General features: G+C 34.4%; 2 protein-coding genes across 4 annotated transcripts; both read right to left on the bottom strand.

Annotated features, from left to right (window-relative positions):
- Positions 1–553: 553 nt before the first annotated feature.
- LOC111393564 (poly(ADP-ribose) glycohydrolase 1-like) lies at positions 554–8,115 on the bottom strand. The gene is made up of 5 exons (XM_023019156.1): positions 7,782–8,115; positions 6,664–6,846; positions 4,281–4,384; positions 2,908–3,112; positions 554–1,724 (listed from the first exon to the last, which is right to left on the bottom strand). The coding sequence occupies exons 1-5, from the start codon at positions 8,061–8,063 to the stop codon at positions 810–812; spliced, it is 1,689 nt and encodes a 562-aa protein (XP_022874924.1). The 5' UTR covers positions 8,064–8,115; the 3' UTR covers positions 554–809.
- Positions 8,116–9,156: 1,041 nt separating this feature from the next.
- LOC111393563 (potassium transporter 4-like) lies at positions 9,157–16,530 on the bottom strand. Of its 3 annotated transcripts, XM_023019152.1 has the most exons (11): positions 16,389–16,530; positions 16,252–16,279; positions 14,893–15,011; positions 14,236–14,476; positions 13,903–14,148; positions 13,072–13,122; positions 12,689–12,949; positions 12,468–12,520; positions 12,031–12,145; positions 11,695–11,949; positions 9,157–10,541 (listed from the first exon to the last, which is right to left on the bottom strand). In XM_023019152.1, exons 3-11 carry the CDS (start codon positions 15,001–15,003, stop codon positions 9,454–9,456), a joined length of 2,421 nt encoding a protein of 806 aa, XP_022874920.1. In that variant the 5' UTR covers positions 15,004–15,011; positions 16,252–16,279; positions 16,389–16,530; the 3' UTR covers positions 9,157–9,453. The 3 variants fall into 3 exon arrangements, with proteins under 3 accessions (XP_022874920.1, XP_022874923.1, XP_022874922.1); XM_023019155.1 differs by lacking the exons at positions 16,252–16,279; positions 16,389–16,530 and adding an exon at positions 15,922–16,244; XM_023019154.1 differs by lacking the exons at positions 16,252–16,279; positions 16,389–16,530 and having other exon boundaries at positions 14,893–15,896.
- Between the last annotated feature and the right edge of the window lie 1,163 nt (positions 16,531–17,693).

The raw sequence follows: 17,693 nt of genomic DNA, 5'->3' as shown, positions 1-17,693 counted from the left end.
AACTTGTAGAAAGGAAATATCAATTGGGTCACTGACCTTTTGTTTATCTCAATTAAATCACTAAACTTTAATTTAATTTCAATTAAGTAACTAAACTTTAATTTAGTTGACTGATTATCGAACTTCAATACGCTTCCAAATTGTGACGAATATTGCTTAAGTAGCAGTTATATCGCAATAGATCTTCCATGTAACTGTTGCTGCCATATCATGTTATCACTTCATCACATTATAAATAGCATTTAAAAAATATATATATATATCATTTTAAACTTAAGACATTGCCATAATCCTCATGTTATAATTTTTGTTTCTCATGTGTCACATAGCAACACTTGTAGTATAATTGTCAACTAATCATTTCCATTAGCGCTACTGTATAATATGATGTACTAAACGGAAACTAAAAATAAACGACCTGACTTCTGAAGTACAAAAAGAAAATTAATACTCGATGCATAGTCTATATCATTGTAGCATGTAACAAGTTAGCTACCATTCAAGGTCGGAGGCTTGTAGCAAAGATCATCAATCAATTAATTGTGATTAGAGATGTAAAGTAAATTGGGCTGACATTGTTGAGTGCTAACTTCATATGAATCTAACACAGTCGACTTTGAAAATGTATCTTGTGTTTCTGTTAGGCACCTCCAAACATATTGAACTAGAACATCCAAACACAGACACAACATCGTCTCAATAAACGAACACCAAACCTTCTTTATCTACATTTTGTGTCACTCCATATTTTCAATTCAATAAAAACTTCCGAAACTCAGAAACGACGTGAAAATGGGCAGAGAATTTTATCAAGTAAATGACGTGTCCATTATCATGGGATCATCATCATATAATGAGGGAAGAAGCCATTCGAAGAAGGTAAGTTTGGTTTGTTGCTTCAGTTTCTGCCTCGAATACTCGACCAACATTTCCCAAAGTTCTCCCACATTCCATTTTTGGGATATAATCCATTGTACTACCTTGTCAAGCTTCCTCGAGCTCTCCAAGCCAAATGTGTAATATAAGATGAAAGGTCTTAGTGCTTGAGACGCTGCTAGCCACTGAATTATGGCTTTGACTTCAGGATCTCCCCCGAAAGCACCACAGCCCCAATTCCCTGTAGCGATCCCGACTTTATCGTCATCCCACTTCTGCTCGTTGACCCTCATTGGTTGGTTACTAGAAGTTTCATTGACTGATTGAAAGGAAGTCAAGAGATTTCTCGTGGAACTTTCAAGAGGGTTCCTATTGCCTTCATCAAACTCAGCCTCCGAAAATTCAGTGTCTACAAACAGATTTTCGTATTGCTGTCTTCTGGATTGATCATAAAAGCCACAAAATGCCTTATTAGTCTCTCGGAGAAGGCATTCCGGTGTGTATTGTCTCTTACCGACACGGGATAGTGCGTCTATTGCAATTATCCTTGTCTTACGCCTTCCCATTGAATCAACACCCTTGACGTCCTTGTAGTCACCAGAAAAGCAGAATGAAGAAGCATATCCAGTGTAATCGCAGAATCTCTGTGTACCAATAATTTCAATAGACTCATTGTCTGCCATTGCAGGCAAGAAAAGCATACCAACTATCAATTCTGGATTGATCATAAAACGAATCTCTTCCTGTACACATCCCCGGAAAAGAGCACCACCTCCTATGTATTTATTTGCAAAATCTACTTCAAGAGCTTCAGCAGGTTGATCTTCAATCAAACCTGAACTATGAACCTGCCAAAGAACAAAAAGAAATTGAACTATATACTGAGTACCAAAAATGGGGCATACCAGAAGCATTTGCAAAATTTAAATTTTTTTCTTAAAACATTATTCTTACAGGACAAGCTATAATATTAACGTGAAAGGGTAGTTCCGTATGTGTGAGGGGAATAGTTCTAGATGAACAGACGCCAAAACTCAAATTTAACCAGGTGATTAAAAAGGGTTGAATAAGAAAAATCAAGTGGCCATTAAGATAAAAACATAAAATTATAAAGTATTACATAAGAACTAAGACCAAAGAGAATAAAGGGAAATTATTAAAACCAATCCCAAACTGGTTGACAATCTGATTGGAAATGCAATAGGTGGATGAACTTCCAGACTCGGATATTTCCAGGTGGGTTTGAGGAAACCAGCTAGATCCATCTCACCTCGGAAATAGTGAAATGGTTGCAAAAAGTATTGAATCTAGGATTGCAGCCATTGACATTCCAAACAGTTAAGATAGAGATCTAGATTGTTAGAGACCGAAGTTAAATATACGACATATGAACAAGAAAAAATAAAAATCTGCAACTTTTTATTAAGTTAGCTTTACTGAAGATTCTATGAAGAACCTGAATCTATATACTGTTATATCCTTAAAAGCAGCTGAAATTAGTTTTGAGAAACAAGATGATATTTTATGCTAAAAATGTTATGAGAATGCATAATATCTACATTCCTTCACGTTAGAAGAAACAAAAGAAAATCTAAAGAATTCAGAGTGGTGAAAATTATAGTACACGCCTTATTTTCAAATAAACTTGCACACAACAAAGTTGTAAAAATCAAATATCAAAATAGTATATGAAACGTAATTAATATAATAACAGCATTTAACTATTGCAAACATTTTCTAAATCATATAACCTAGTTAAGACATTCTTTCACTATTTCTGAATCCCAAATAATAAGAAATCACATATATATTGTCATTACTTCAATATGAATATTAATATACGCAACATACTGGTTCAACCACAGAACCACTGGACCAGTATTTCCCTAGCCCTTGACTGGTTTGATCTCCAGACTGGATGAGGTTAGCAGCCATGTCTAATAAGGCTATGGATTGCTCTAAACGAGAACTTGAACTTCAAAGTAAAAAATACTCAAACCACTAGATAAATGTTGATTATTCATTGATTACCTCAAAATGGCAAAGGGAGACGCTAGACTTGCTCCAAAAATTAGCCTTTGGGGAAGAAATGTGGGATGGGCTATTTGTCAAAGGAAGAACTTTCCGTTCAAATGAGACATTTCCCACAGGCATACATGAGCATATCTTCTCAAAATAGTGAACAATGCACTTTATTTTATTTTCCTGTGAAATGTCATGGGACTCGTACAAACACCTGAAAAAACAGAACTAGATGAATCCATTCTGCTTCAACAAAAAAAATAAAAAAATAAAAAAATGAGAGCATATTAGAATGTTGTAAGTTGTTTAGTAACTTAACTCTAACCTGTGTTACATTGAGGTAAAAATGAATGGACGGCGAACGCAACTAGAGCACTTTCACAGAAACAATCACTAAAATTACCTAGTATGCATACACTTGTGTGCATTTGTACTGGCACTTTATAGTGGGTTTCCATCCACACAGACATAATTGTGCATCATTAAAAGATTTAGAGCAAGATTTAGAGCCTGTTAATGATGTTTTCCTTCTACAACATGCAATACATACATTTTATATAGTAATATTTGTGCAAAACAATTTGATTACCTTTAAAAAAAAAGGATAAATAAATAAATAAATAAATAAATAAATATATATATATATATAAACCTAACCTAACTAACAAGAAATTCCCTCTTGACAGTGATATATGTTGTATATGTAAATCCTAGATGTGAAAATATGCGGAATTCGTCTATGAAAGGGTATAAAAAAACGAAAAGAAAAAATATAGGCTAGGCGTATGCGTAAATCGATATGCTGAAATAAAAAATACGAAGCACCGATGATTGATTCACCAGAAAAAGAATGAACGAGTTTCTATTTTTTTTTTTTCTATCAATGGATAGAAGGGAAAGACAAGTAAGATTTCTTATTCTTCGTCTATAAATATCCAAATTTTGATACCCAAGACCCCATAGATAGTTCGAACTGTATAGGAACAATAATCAATTTTAGCTCGAATAGTTTGCAGGGGAACCCTACCTTCTCTGATCCATTCGACATGTGCAATTTATTTTCCGTCGATACGTCCTTATCCTTATATATATATAGATTCATTTATTTATTTATTTTTCCTTTTTTTATTTTTTTTGAAAGGTAATCAATTTGTTTTGCACAAATATTACTATGTAAAATTTAGCACCTCCATTAAAACGTCAATCTAAGGTTCTTTACACATATAAGTTGAGGCCTTGAGGGAACTATATGGAAAACAGGACAGTTATTTTTACTAAAATTGGCACGTTCTTATATATTTATCAACAGCCATCAGTATGGATGCAAAAGACAACAAATAAGAAAAATAAAAACATAATTGGGCAAGTGGATGAAAACATACACAAATAGATTATCAAAGTTGATTGCTTGGAGATGTTTGGCACCTCTATTAGTGGCCGGAAACAAGCAAAAGAAAGAGCAAACGAGAAGAGCAGCAATCAATTCCTGAAATAAACAAAAGCACTCACGATCAGAATTCATACTATCAGAACACAAATCATAGTCACGAAGAAGATAGAACACACCAAACTTTAAGACAGAAAAAAGGATGCTTAAATTCATGAGGTGAAAAATGGCAAGGGGTTTATAGCACAATGTTTGTTTCATTCCACTCTTCTTTATTTTTTCCAGGTGATTGCACCAAACAACTGAATTATGTTATTCATGGATAAGTTAAAGCTACAAGCAATAGAAATCCCTTTGACAAGAGGAATTCATAATGGAAATGGAAAAAAAGAAAATAAAACAATATCCAGCAACCATTAAAAGCAATAGGACAGTTAGTCAACCTGAGTAGAGATAAATGGTTTCTCATTTCCCTTTTCTTTTCTTTTTTTTTTTTTTTATCATAAGATCATGTTTCGCTGATATTTAGTCATTATCCCAAGTGTTGTATTTTGGAACCTCCTGTAGTGGGTATAATTTTACAGTAGTAAGGATTGATTTGTGGCCCAATTATCAAATACACAGCTAAAAATTCGCCCAAACTCATTCCCCTTATTTAAGGCACAGGACCTTTTAAGTTGGTATAAGTCATCCCCTCGAACCCAATAGGACCACCATGTGCATTCGCTCAACCAACTAACAAAACAAGAGCCAACTAAATACTGAAAAGGCACGGCTGACAGCTGCAACCCTAGCCAACACAGTAGTAAGCCTTGATTGAGCAATGCATGCAGCCTATCAAATATAGATGAGAAAAAGGGCATCTTAAAGAAATCTTTGAGTCAATTAAAGATTCATATACAATTACTCATGCAAAAATCATTTTTTCACCCCTGTTCTTCCATACTGTTGATGTTCTCACTTGAGAGTCCAAGGGAGGGTTTTCACAGGGACACAGCCTGGCACCTCTACTGAGATTTCTCTAAGGTTTCTGAACTGGAACGCAGGCACCAAAGAAGTGGAGATCTAAACCTTAAGCAGGGGAAGACTTGTCCAATCACAGTTAACAAGAAAAATACTTGAGTGCCACCACCACCGCCACCGCTCATTTGCTAGAATAGATTCACGGAGGATAATATCAATTGCCATTTCAGTGTGTTTGATGGAACATTGTAGCACAATCATATTACAAGTACAAACGTAAAACAAAGTTTAAACAGTGTTTCAATTTATCCATCTCTTTCCCTGTTTGAATCAGGCAGTATGAATATCAACATGATATCCCCAGTTATTTTTGGCTCTATATCAAAATACAGAAAACATAACTAATCTCATAAATTTCAGTTTTTCTAGGGTTACAAATTGCAACTATAATTATACATTACTAAAACAACATTGCCAGCACAAAATAAAAAATTGTAAACTTTCATAACACCATGAAGAAGAGAGTTAAAATTTCAGGAATCTAAGAAGAACACAGTCAACGTTACTCAAATAACGTTCTTCTAGCAATTTGTAGAGCTGAGTACATCTGACGTATATATAAGGTAAAATGGTTTCAAAACTAGTAATAAGTTAGCGCAAACTTAATTTAAAATCCAAATAGCCATCTTAGAATTTTTTTAAAAAAATTCCAATGCAATGTTTGATCGTAAATAACCAAGCAATTGCGTATCCCAACGAATTCCAAAATGAACTGGAACGTGGTAATTTCATCACCTAGTAGGAAACTTCCACACCTCATTTTGAATTCGGTTAAGGACAAATAGCAGTTCAAATTTCATGAGCCAGAGAACAATCAAATAAAACACAGCCAAAGCTAACTGCAAAGAGCATTTTGAGCAATACACAGAAGGTGCATTTGATGTCACTGCAAAAATAAATGGTTTGAAGTTCTAAAAACTACACATGAATCTAATTACTTCAAAATCTAGAACAGTTATCTTAAGGTTGGAAATCAATTCTTACGTAATTTCATACCATAAATCTGACCTAGCAGTTGGGTTATCCAAAATTGAATTCAGAAATAGAATGGAAAGTGGTATAATTTCATCACCTAAAAGGTTTAAACTCGTTTTCAAAAGACAAATAGAGTATTCAACTTTAAATCAGCTTAGGATAAACCAAAGTGGGGTTGACATTCAGACTTTGATAACACCATACACTACTATAATCATCACCCATTCAAAGTTCCAAAAGTTTGAGAAAACAAGTAAAATTGGGGAACATGAATACCGTGTTACTCAATCTGAAATGTTATGTGCTGCTAAAGTAAATGAGTTAGCATTGAAAAAAATCTATACAGGTGGTCAAGCTTAAAAACTATAGTACAAGTTTACCTGACTGAGAAACACAATACCCTGCTGTTGTGATTCCAGTAACCGAAGACCAGTTTCTGTTCCATTGAAACTAGCTGCATTTTGATAGTGTGACTCCAACAATTCTGGTAACCTCAATAGCAAATCCGCCAGTTGTGGAACCACATTGCCAAACCACTTCTCAGACGCGTCCCTACTCATAAACTAAAATCAAAGCAGCCAAATTAATTAGAATAAATCAGTCTTATTATCCTTCACTCAGCAAATAAATTGTGCATTTGAAATACAAGAATGAGGCAAATCACTTTACTACTTCACTACAACCCATTAGAATACAATAAGATGTCAAGAACAACAAGGTAAGGCTTATCCGAAATAAACTTAGGGGTTAGTTATATGTATCCTCCTTTGCCATTCCTTAGAACTGTCTTTTGTAAATTAATCTTTTGCAAAAACTTCAAGTCATGGCAATTTTGGTCTACCATTCTCTCCTGTCAGAAGTATATCACTCTTGCAAATAGGAACTCTTTTAGGCCTAATCAAGTCAAGACCCATCAACCTCCAGTTGGCCCATATTTCTATTTCCTATATTATTCTTCGAACGTGACCTTAACATCCTCACTTCAATGATGTTAGTATTATGGAAGTTGTCCCGTAATGGCCTAATTCTGAGTATCATAAAGTAACTCGTCCAATAACCATTGTATAGAACCTCTCTCTTAACATGGTAAATATCTTCCATTTGCCTAAAATTTACATAGATAGTCAGTTAGCAGATCCAGTCGCATTTTCGTGTTCATACTATGCATAGCCTCTCACACGTTTAATGTTTCTAAATTACATTTGAGTTCAAAAGATTCCCACTTTGGATTGTAGTATAATAACTATTCTTGCAGGGTAGCATCGAAGTGAAAAATTCATTTGGCATGGACAGAAATGCAATGCCAAGCAGCAATTTGAATAAAGCAAAAAACATATTTATGCTTAATATAACCTATAAATTTTATCAAAACTTGCAAACGTTGACATAATGAGTAAAATCTTTCAAAAATTTACTCCATGATCGCCTAAAGTTAGACGCTATTCATCTTAAACGAAAAATTGAACAGGCAAAATGAAACAATTAAATAAATTCTTACGTCATCAAAGAAGAGGGCATAACCGTGAAGTGCGGAGGGGTGGAGGGCGGAATCCGGCAAACTAAGTAAATTACGAAGGTCTGAAATGGCGATGGCAAAAACTTGACCCGAGTTAACGTTGCTGTGCAGAGGTCCTCTGGCTAGGGATTTCAGCGCTTCCACCATCGGCGGCGGCCAGAATAGTGCCGAGGAACGGAGAATTAGTGGTAAGTATGGTAAAATCGAAGTCAAAGCCTCCCTAGTTTCAAGAGTATTCATGGTATTGGATCGACTGTCGCGCATCAAACGTGCTGTCTCAACTTTTATTGCAGTTGGAAATAAGAAATTTCAAACAAGAAAAAAAATAATAATAATAATAAAAATAAAAATAAAAATAAAAAAATGAGAAACATGAATTTAATTTGAATGTGAACTATTTTCTTTCAATTTGGGATTTCCACTTTGCCGAGTATTATTTCAATTCGCCCAATTTTTAATTAGTTTTTTTTCTCTTTTATTGAGACAAAATCTGCCAAAATGAATAAAATATTTTAACATGAATTGTTTCATTACATAAAATTTCACTAGTTTGACACTTAATTTCTTCATCAACAACTTTCTTGTTGGTGCGGTGTAGTCACCATCTATGATTGCTAATCATACAACTTATATATTACTATCAGGCTAAACTTTGACAGAGGAACGTGGATAATGATTGATAATTTTTTTGTCAATTATTCTGTCCAAATTACCAAATGTTTAATTTCATTAGCATCACCGACGATAATACTGTCCCCAAGTATGTATAGAAATTTTGTCGATGATCCTTGCTCCATTTAACTCATTTTGCAGTTATTCTTGAAAGATTTTCTCAAAAATTCTCAATTTTCATGAATAAGAATGTTTGACTCTACTTATAAGTAACCTATTTAAAAATTTTGACATTAAGCTATCTTTTTCTTAAAGAAAATATTTTCTAGAAAATAAATACATACAGAGTAGAAAGCATGAAAGATATTGTTATTTTCTTCTTCTTTTTTCTCTTCTTCGTAGAGTTTCAAAATTACTTTTTATTGAAATTATTTTTGATTAGCCATTTTAACAGCATAATAATAATAATAATAATAATAATAATAATAATAATAATAATAATAATAATAAATAAATAAATAAATAAATAAATAAAAAACTATCGAATAAGACTATCAATACAAATAAAAATGAAAGATTCAATGCTAAATGTCTAAACAAGTACGGATCCCTCATCACATCATAAATTATTGCAACTTTTCAATCTCAAAAGCTCTCGTGAAAACAAGATAAGAAATATGAAAAACCGACACTGAGGTATGGAACAAGTATATTTTAATGGAAAAATAAACGCGAGGGGCGATAGTTGCTGCATTTGAATTTTTTAATCACTCATCTACGAACAAAGCCGATGCAGAGGTAAATAGTGAATTGCAACAACAAAGCATAAACCTATGCTCAAATCCTCACTTATAAACAAGGTTCAACAAATGAATGCTGAGCAACACGATATACTTCTTAGTTAAGAGTTGTGTGTATATACATAAAAAGATGAGTTTATAGAGTAGCCGACATGGCGTCTTAGGCTGTTGCATTCCCACGAATTACCTGTAAGGACAAGTCCAGGAAGGCCATGAAGAAAAGACTTACAGTGAACAAATCCCTAGACATGATATATCATGCCTACTTCAATCAGACTAATATGAGGAATATGAAGCGCCACAGCCGGACCCCTGCAATTCTTACGAAGAAATGAGTAGCCGATATCAATCACAAATTTCTTCAGGAATGAAGATGATCTTCTTGCCTTCACATAAGAGTGTCCTAGTATATAAGCAACGCCAGCTTCTTTCGCCTGGATCAAGTCTAAGAGTTCTTCCCTTACTGCAGGATCCATCCTGGGGTTGTGTGGTACCTGAAACCTCACTTGACGCCTTCTGATTGGTGGGTTCTCATCACCGTAGGCAGATCTTAAACTTTGGAGAGTTAAAGATTTACTGCTTGGAATGGAACTAATCGAACCAAAATCCTCAGTCTCCGACACAATTAGAGTTGAACTGGATTGAATAGTGCGGGAGCTTATGACTGCCATTCTCCCGTCATATGATGCAGCGTCTGGGCTTGAAAACTGAGGCTCTACAGCTTCCATTTGGATAAACTCGGCGACACTTTGAATTAGAAGATTCTCAAAGTTCTCATCATCTTTCTGCAAGTCTTTGTACCCATATCTCACAATGCACCGATACATGCGATAGGGTCTCGGGCCAATGCGGCCAATGAGGAAGCGTTCCTCAGGAGAGACATAGGGCACTGGAACAGATTTTACACAAACAAACACCAAAACGTTATGAAAAGCTGGGAGATTTGTGACAAAATGTGAGAAGATTGCAGGTACTCCTGTTGCAAGCTCTGAATATACGAGGCCTATCCCAGGCACACGGACAATGCCAAGGCTTGGGCCGAGGCCAAGGATCCATCTCATCGGCACTTTGTTGTATAGATCAAAGTTGTACTTCTTGCGAGTTCCATAGTGCCAAACAAACATGATAAACATGAAGATGAAAGACAGAACAAGGGACACCCATCCTCCCTGAGGAACTTTTGTAAATGCAGCTAGTAGATAAGCCCCTTCAATGAACCAAAAGAAAAGGAGGAAAGCAGCAGCTAGTACAATACTTCTTTGCCATACAAAGACCATGACAAGTGCCATGAGAAAAGTTGTAATAAACATAACTGACATGCAAGCTAAGCCTGGCAAAAAGAAGCTTGAGTATAAGAAATAACTCATAACAAGTAAATAGATTTCAGTATATTATTCAAAAAGGATAATAGAAACTGAAGAACATACCAAATTAATAGGGAAAAAAAAGGATTTTCAAAGTTTAAATGTTCTACACCATGAAAATGATCCACAGCAGATCAAGTTGTCAGATAAGTCACAGTAGAAGTATGAGCTCTCTTAAGAAATGTGATTTATCTTATAATAGTTTGCACAAAAAGAAGATGCTAGATCATTGCTGTCTTTGTAATCAGAACCTGCTAATAAGACTATATAGTTCTTTTTGTTTTTGTTAGCATATTCTTGTGTATCTCATTTCATTTGCCAGTCACCATTCTCCACAATCAAAGACAAATCCCTTTCTCATTTTTATTCTCTTTTATGCAATTTCTTTTTCTTGCTTATACAGTAGACAGAAAAACAATAATAGGGGATCAAGTACATTATATTCATGTACATAATTATTGATAATCACGAGAATGCATAATTCTCAGGAGCAAGCACAATTTCAACAGGAAGACCACAAGTGAAGTTCTTTTCTTTCGCAAATTTTTCTGGGAGAGGAGAGGTTAGAGAGGGCAGAAGCGCAGAGATCAAAATTTTCATCTTTCCATATGACGTGTTAGAAACTCAAAAAGAGAAAAATTAGAATTCAATCAATGAAAATAGCATAATAAAATGATTAAGATCTAGATTCATATAATACTGTAAGGGAAACCATATGAATCCACATCACAGGAGCCTTGATTTATAGAACTTCTAGTTAAGAGTTGAAAATATGAGAAGTCGATTTATCGGAGAATGGAAAACAAAATATTCCGGACATCAGTAAGCATAATTGCTCTGTAATTCAGTTGATGCAACAGTTCATTATATGTTGAGATATTCTCGATAGCATCTCCCAATAGATACTATTGATATCTTTCAACGATGCTCAAGTAATGTCACGTGGCATTTTCTAAGTAATAATTATATTATGTTCATAGCTATTGGAACATTATACGATGCATACAAGACATTTATCTTAGAATGATTAAATTCCAAAAATAAAAAATAAAAAAAATGATCTTATCGTTGATAAAAAAAAAATGAAACAATGAATGCTATTGAACATTTATGACGTACCATATGCATTTCCAATTGTAGTTATGTCTTGAAACCCAATAGCTATACCAAGAGTAAGAATCATGAGGATCCAATTAATCTCTGGTATATAGATCTGTCCACGGATATGTTTTGAGGTGTGAACAACCTTTACGCGTGGGAAGCAACCAAGAGCATGACATTGCTTAACAATAGAGAATGTGGCCGAAATGATAGCCTGACTCGCAACAATTGCTGCAAGGCTGGCAATAATGAGGACAGGCCAAAATACACCATCTGCAAGGCAATCCAAAATTACCAGGCTTAGGAAAAGAAAACCATGATATCAATCTCAGCATAACTAGAAACAAAACTAACCAGGAACCGAATCATAGAAGCCGTTCGGGATTGAAGAAATATTTTTCGATAGAAAAGCAGCCTGGCCCATATATTGCACTACCAAGCAAGGGTATACGACGAATGCAAATGCAATCTGAACAAACAGAAAACATTCAGATTAAAAGTGAGATAATGAGTAGATTGTAATTATATGTCACTGGATAAACCACAGACAAGATTAAAATGGATTTTTATCCAACACTAACAGGTGTGCTCTCCACCCACAAACGAAGTAAGTCATGGGATTCACAACTCTACAAGTTCTAGCAGGAGAAAAATTATATATTCTAGGTCTCTAAGCTCATCAAAATAAATATTAAGTTCTTACTATCCTAGCATAAAGCATAAAATATTGCATTCTTATTATGCACATTCACACCTGAATGTTTGCTACAGCTACAAAGATGTGGATTTACCCTTATTGAAAACGCACTGAAATGACCCAAATCTGCAAACATTGCCTCTGTGCCTGATAACCCCACAATGTACAGGCATTAGTTTCAAAGCTCAAGCAAATTCTCATAGACAAGTTAACATATTAAATTAACATGATTCAAAAACAGGGTCCACGTCTAAATCTAACAAAAGAAAAATGATTGTAATGTTCTCAAGAGACAAAGCTTTAGATTTTATTTACCTGTTATTGAGAGGAGGACCCCTCCAAGTGAAATCCATCCATCTATACCAGTTTGACTAAAGAACTTGATGATATAGTGTGGAGAAAGAGCCAAAACAATTTTCGGGTTCCAATGTATTGTATTATAAAGCCCAATGGAAAAAATTGATATCAACCAGAGAATAACGATGGGCGCAAATAAGAAACCGACCTTCTGGGTTCCAACATGCTGCAAAGCAAACAGGCCGACCAATATGATGCAAGCAATCAATAGTACTTCACCTACATATAGAATATTGTCTTGATAATCAGGACAATAACTCGGTCCAGAAAAGATATTTATAATACATCTGTATCAAAACAAATAGGGCTCTATTCAACATAAAACGAAGAACAGTGCATACCCTTACTCAAATTTGTTCCAGCAGCTTCAAGACCAGATACTGATGATAGAACTGTCATAAAATAATGTATACATTGTTTGTTAAGAGAGTGAAACAGAGCTTTGTTACAATACCTGAAGTAATAGCAAATATCAAATGCACAGTAAGTACATGAATAAGGGAGAAGGAAAAAACAAAGGATCAAATGTATAACAAACATGACTACTTAAAAAATGATTTTGGTATGGAGTATTCTCCATTGAAGTATTTCTCGTGTTCTCAATATAAATAACTACTTGACGTAAGCACCATCATTTCGTCAAATTAGGGAAAAGATTTGGTTCATTTCATTAGAGTATTCCCCATTGAAATGTTTCTGTTGTGTTCTCAATATAAATAACTACTAGAAGTAAGCACCATCATTTCGTCAAATTAGGGAAAAGATTTGGTTTATTTCATTAGAGTATTCCCCATTGAAATGTTTCTGTTGTGTTCTCAATCTAAATAACTACTTAAAGTAAGCACCATCATTTCGTCAAATTAGGTAAAAGATTTGGTTCGTTTCCCCTCATGCTCAATCATAACAATCTAAACATAAACTTCAAGACTAGATATTAGCGATAGCACAAACTGAACCCCCTTGTATAAGTGTCACATATAAAATTAACAGTATTAGCCAAAGCACAATATAGACTCATGTAAGGTCATTATAGAAAGAAATGATCTTAAAGTTGTTTAACTTGGCATCAAGCTTGACCCACAGTCGATACCGAAATAGTCAATAATGAAGATAACATTAAATTTCTTTGAACTGATCTCATTGGAACCACATCAACGATAACATTCTCATACCTGAAATTGCAGGAGTAATTACACCATCACCTATTACCATACCAGCCCCAAGTAATACTACAAACAACAGAAGTGTACGCAACTTCTTGTGTTTCTCGAGAAACCTCTTAAATGCTAAAGATGTTGAAGATTGTCCTGAGGGACCATATTTGTAAGCCAACAGCTCCTCATCAGCTGCTTGTTGATTGGGAAGTAAACTGAATTTTGCATGTCTGCAAAGCAAGGAGTAAAGAGCAAAAGTACCACCTGAGGTGATTGAGAATGGTTGGTCAGAACTAGTCAGAACTAAATTTTTATTGGTTAATATTGTAGAACAGATCCACTTTAGCATACCTTCACCATTATCATCAGCACTCAGCAACATAAATACATATTTCAGCAGAGGAATAAGCGTTAATGTCCAAAATATTAATGAAAATGCACCAAATACTGCATCAGAATTTTGGTGATTCTGCAACTTCCCATCAAATATACTTCTATAAACATAAAGAGGTGAAGTGCTCAGATCTCCATATACCACCCCGAAGCTTTGGTATGCTAACATTAGAGCGTTGGGAAGATTCTCCAAACAAAACTGCAAGTCAAAAACTATGTACTTCAGTACTTCTTTTCGTTGAAACAAAGAGTGTATACTGAAAGTTCTTTTATTTAGCCCCTGCTGGTCCAGAGGCAATTTTATAATATCAGAAAACCAAGAGAATAAAATATTTAGGGTCCAGATAAGAGAATATTTAGGCCAGAAAGCCTCCCCGATGCTGAACATTTTTTGCACATGTCATGCTGAAACCTGAGAGACCCTAAGAGCCTATAAAATTGGATAGAACAATTTAAGCCCATATACTGTTGGGCCATCCCCATGCAAGTTTGGCATGCTTGTTTTATGTAATCCTGCCATGCCTTCTTTTTCAGCTATATAAACTTTTTAAGTGTCACCCGGCTAGTTTCAGCTATAAAAATTGTGATCCCCGAAGGAAGCAAGTAATTCCATACCTTTGAGGTCAACTTTCTTTTGCCCCTACTTGATTCTTGGCCTAAACCCACCGCCCCTGGAGTTGGCAAGTAATTGCGGTCTTCATTGAGGTCCATGTCAATTTGATTCATCTATTTACCTGCCAAAATTTGGTTCATTCTGTAGGACCTTCTGAATGCAACTTTTGTCAAGAGGCCCACTAAACTGGCATTCCCAGCATCCTCAGGAAAACATTGAAGGATAGTGGCATATTTCAGCAAAAATTAAAATTCTTCTTTCACAATAAAGGTCAATTTCAGCTATTTATAGCCTTGAAAGAAATTTTTCCACAATAACGAATAGCTTGGTACTAATACATACAGCTAGACTGAATGCATGAAGCTCAGAATACAGTTAAAAACAGCCACCCTTAACATAGTACGACAAAAGGCTCTAGGATTCAGAAATTAGATTAGATCAACTTTATATCTATTCATACACCGAAGACATCAAAAAACAAAACAGATTGACATTCAAGAACCAAGGAAACAGTGATGGCATCTTGGCCAGTTGAAAGTTCCGGGGCCTCAAACGAACACAATAGAAACCTCACATCTCAGTCCTCAAAATCTCTCAAAGAAAAGAGATCACATAACGGTTATGTCTCAGGTAAAAGCAGGTTCAGCTAAGCTTATAAAGCTCGCTTATGAGGAAAATACTAAATAGGTTAGTTTGACATTAATTAATTACTTTTATGTGTCAAAGTTTGAATAAGTAACTTATTTAATAGCATGTAAGATTATTTTCAATCAAATACCATATGTTTACATAAAGGTAAGAAAAGATAAACGCCCAAACATGTTTTAAACAAAGTAACTTTTAATTTTATTTTAAGCTTAGCCAAACATACTTGTAATCTGTATTTAGTTGAGAAAATAACACACATATCAACCAGTAATTTTTCAGTTATCCTTTTCATACTTTGCATTAGCTTAAATCCATCAAAAAGACAACAAAAGTATTCCATGATATCCATTATCAAAAAAAAAAAAAATCAATTGACAAATTACCTTTTCAGATCATAAATATCCAGCTCTGGTGACACTTATATTCCAACAGATCCAGTTAACAACGAGAAAAACAAATATTTGCCATTCACAGCAAAAATCTAAACAAAATAATCATCCTTTACAACAACAAAAAAAACCAAGCTTCAATAACGAAAATCCTCATGAATCCAATATACAGTGGAAACAAAGTCAAACATTTATCAGCTCAAAATATTAAAAAAAATAATAACTCATTCTACGTCATAAAAATTCCACCCCAATACAATAAAAAGAAGAAAAAAGACGACCACTCAGTTTATATACACACATAAAAAAAGAAAAAAGAATTACCTTTACAGTCCCGAGGAAAAATTTGAACCTATAGTAATCAAAACGAAGAACCCACATTCAATTCAACATATAAATGTAAAATCCTAAATCCTAATAAATTAGTGAATTGAAAAGAGAAGCCAGATATCAAATGTTACCCTTTTCACCTCCGGAGGTAATGGAGCTCTAAAAACACTGTTCAATTATTCGCATCTTTGTTAAGGTGCAGATAAAAGATTGAAAATTTCTTTATTGCTAGCCGTTTATACAACTTACAAATTGGTTTTATTAACATACGGGCGGATGTGATGCTGATATAGAACAGATTGGTGGTCAGAAAATTTAGGTTGTGTGACCTGTGTCACATCATTCGCAGAGACGCACGTGTCTACTGGTTTTTTTTTCTTTTCTTTTTTTCTTTTTTTAATGGGCTTGGGGTTTCTAATAAACAATATTTTTCTCTTTTGAAAAAGAATAAACAATACTTTTATTACATCATAATTCAATGAAATTTTAATTGGATAGTTAAATATTCGTTTTAATTTATTGTTGAGCTTCAATTTAATTTTAAGAAATTTCATTAGTCTATCACATGTCGCATATTGTCCTCCACTTGAGCCTCGTTTGCGAAACTTAAATGTAAGATTAATTTAAGTTCAAAACGAGTAATATAAAAATTCTTTTTTGTGAACACTAAAAAATAAGTTAAAATATGTGTACTAAAATTAGAACAAAGAGCTTTAGTTGAAATGGGGGAAAAAACCATAGTGCTTTAATTGAAAATTAGGGGGAAAAAATTGAAGACAAATTACAACAAAATTAAGTTGAGTGATTAAATGAAGGTTCGGTGAAAATTGGACCAAGAGATATTACTACGTAGTCATGGACTACAAACATTATTTCAACAATTTTGTTATGCTTATTATCAAAAGTTAGATGTGACTAAGCAATCCTATCGCACTCGAACCGTCAATAGTTTGTTTGCTTGTTACTCATTTTCTCCATTGTAACTGCAAAGCGGTTGATATGACCTCACATGGCAATGACAGAATCCATGACTTTGACATGGAGGCAGCCAAAAAATTTTCCCTACAAAGCTTGTCGCGACATGGCATATTGAACGTCGTCCTTCAGTGCTTTGACGTCATCCCTCATAGATGCATGTCTATCTATAACACTTTGGACATCACCTGTGAAACCTTTAGCTAACCAATTACACGAATTTCTAATGTTTTGAATAAGTGTCCAATGGTTTCCACGTGCTCATCAATATTGATAATGATTTGATCGAGTTTCTCTTCAACGGAAGCAACCTCACATGTCTCTGCTTTTGTCTTGTTTCTTCAATTTTTCCTTAGGCAACATCACACTCCCTATCCTCAATCTCAACTTCATCAGCATTTCAAGGGTCAATCATTTGAAAGAACCTTTCATTGTTGAGCTTAACCTACAACCTATGGGTA

The sequence above is a fragment of the Olea europaea genome, chromosome 4, assembly GCF_002742605.1.
Source record: "Olea europaea var. sylvestris chromosome 4, O_europaea_v1, whole genome shotgun sequence".
In the NCBI taxonomy this organism is placed as follows: domain Eukaryota; kingdom Viridiplantae; phylum Streptophyta; class Magnoliopsida; order Lamiales; family Oleaceae; genus Olea; species Olea europaea.
The sequence above is the reverse complement of the archived record's forward strand: the minus strand, read 5'-3'. Positions and strand labels throughout refer to the sequence as shown.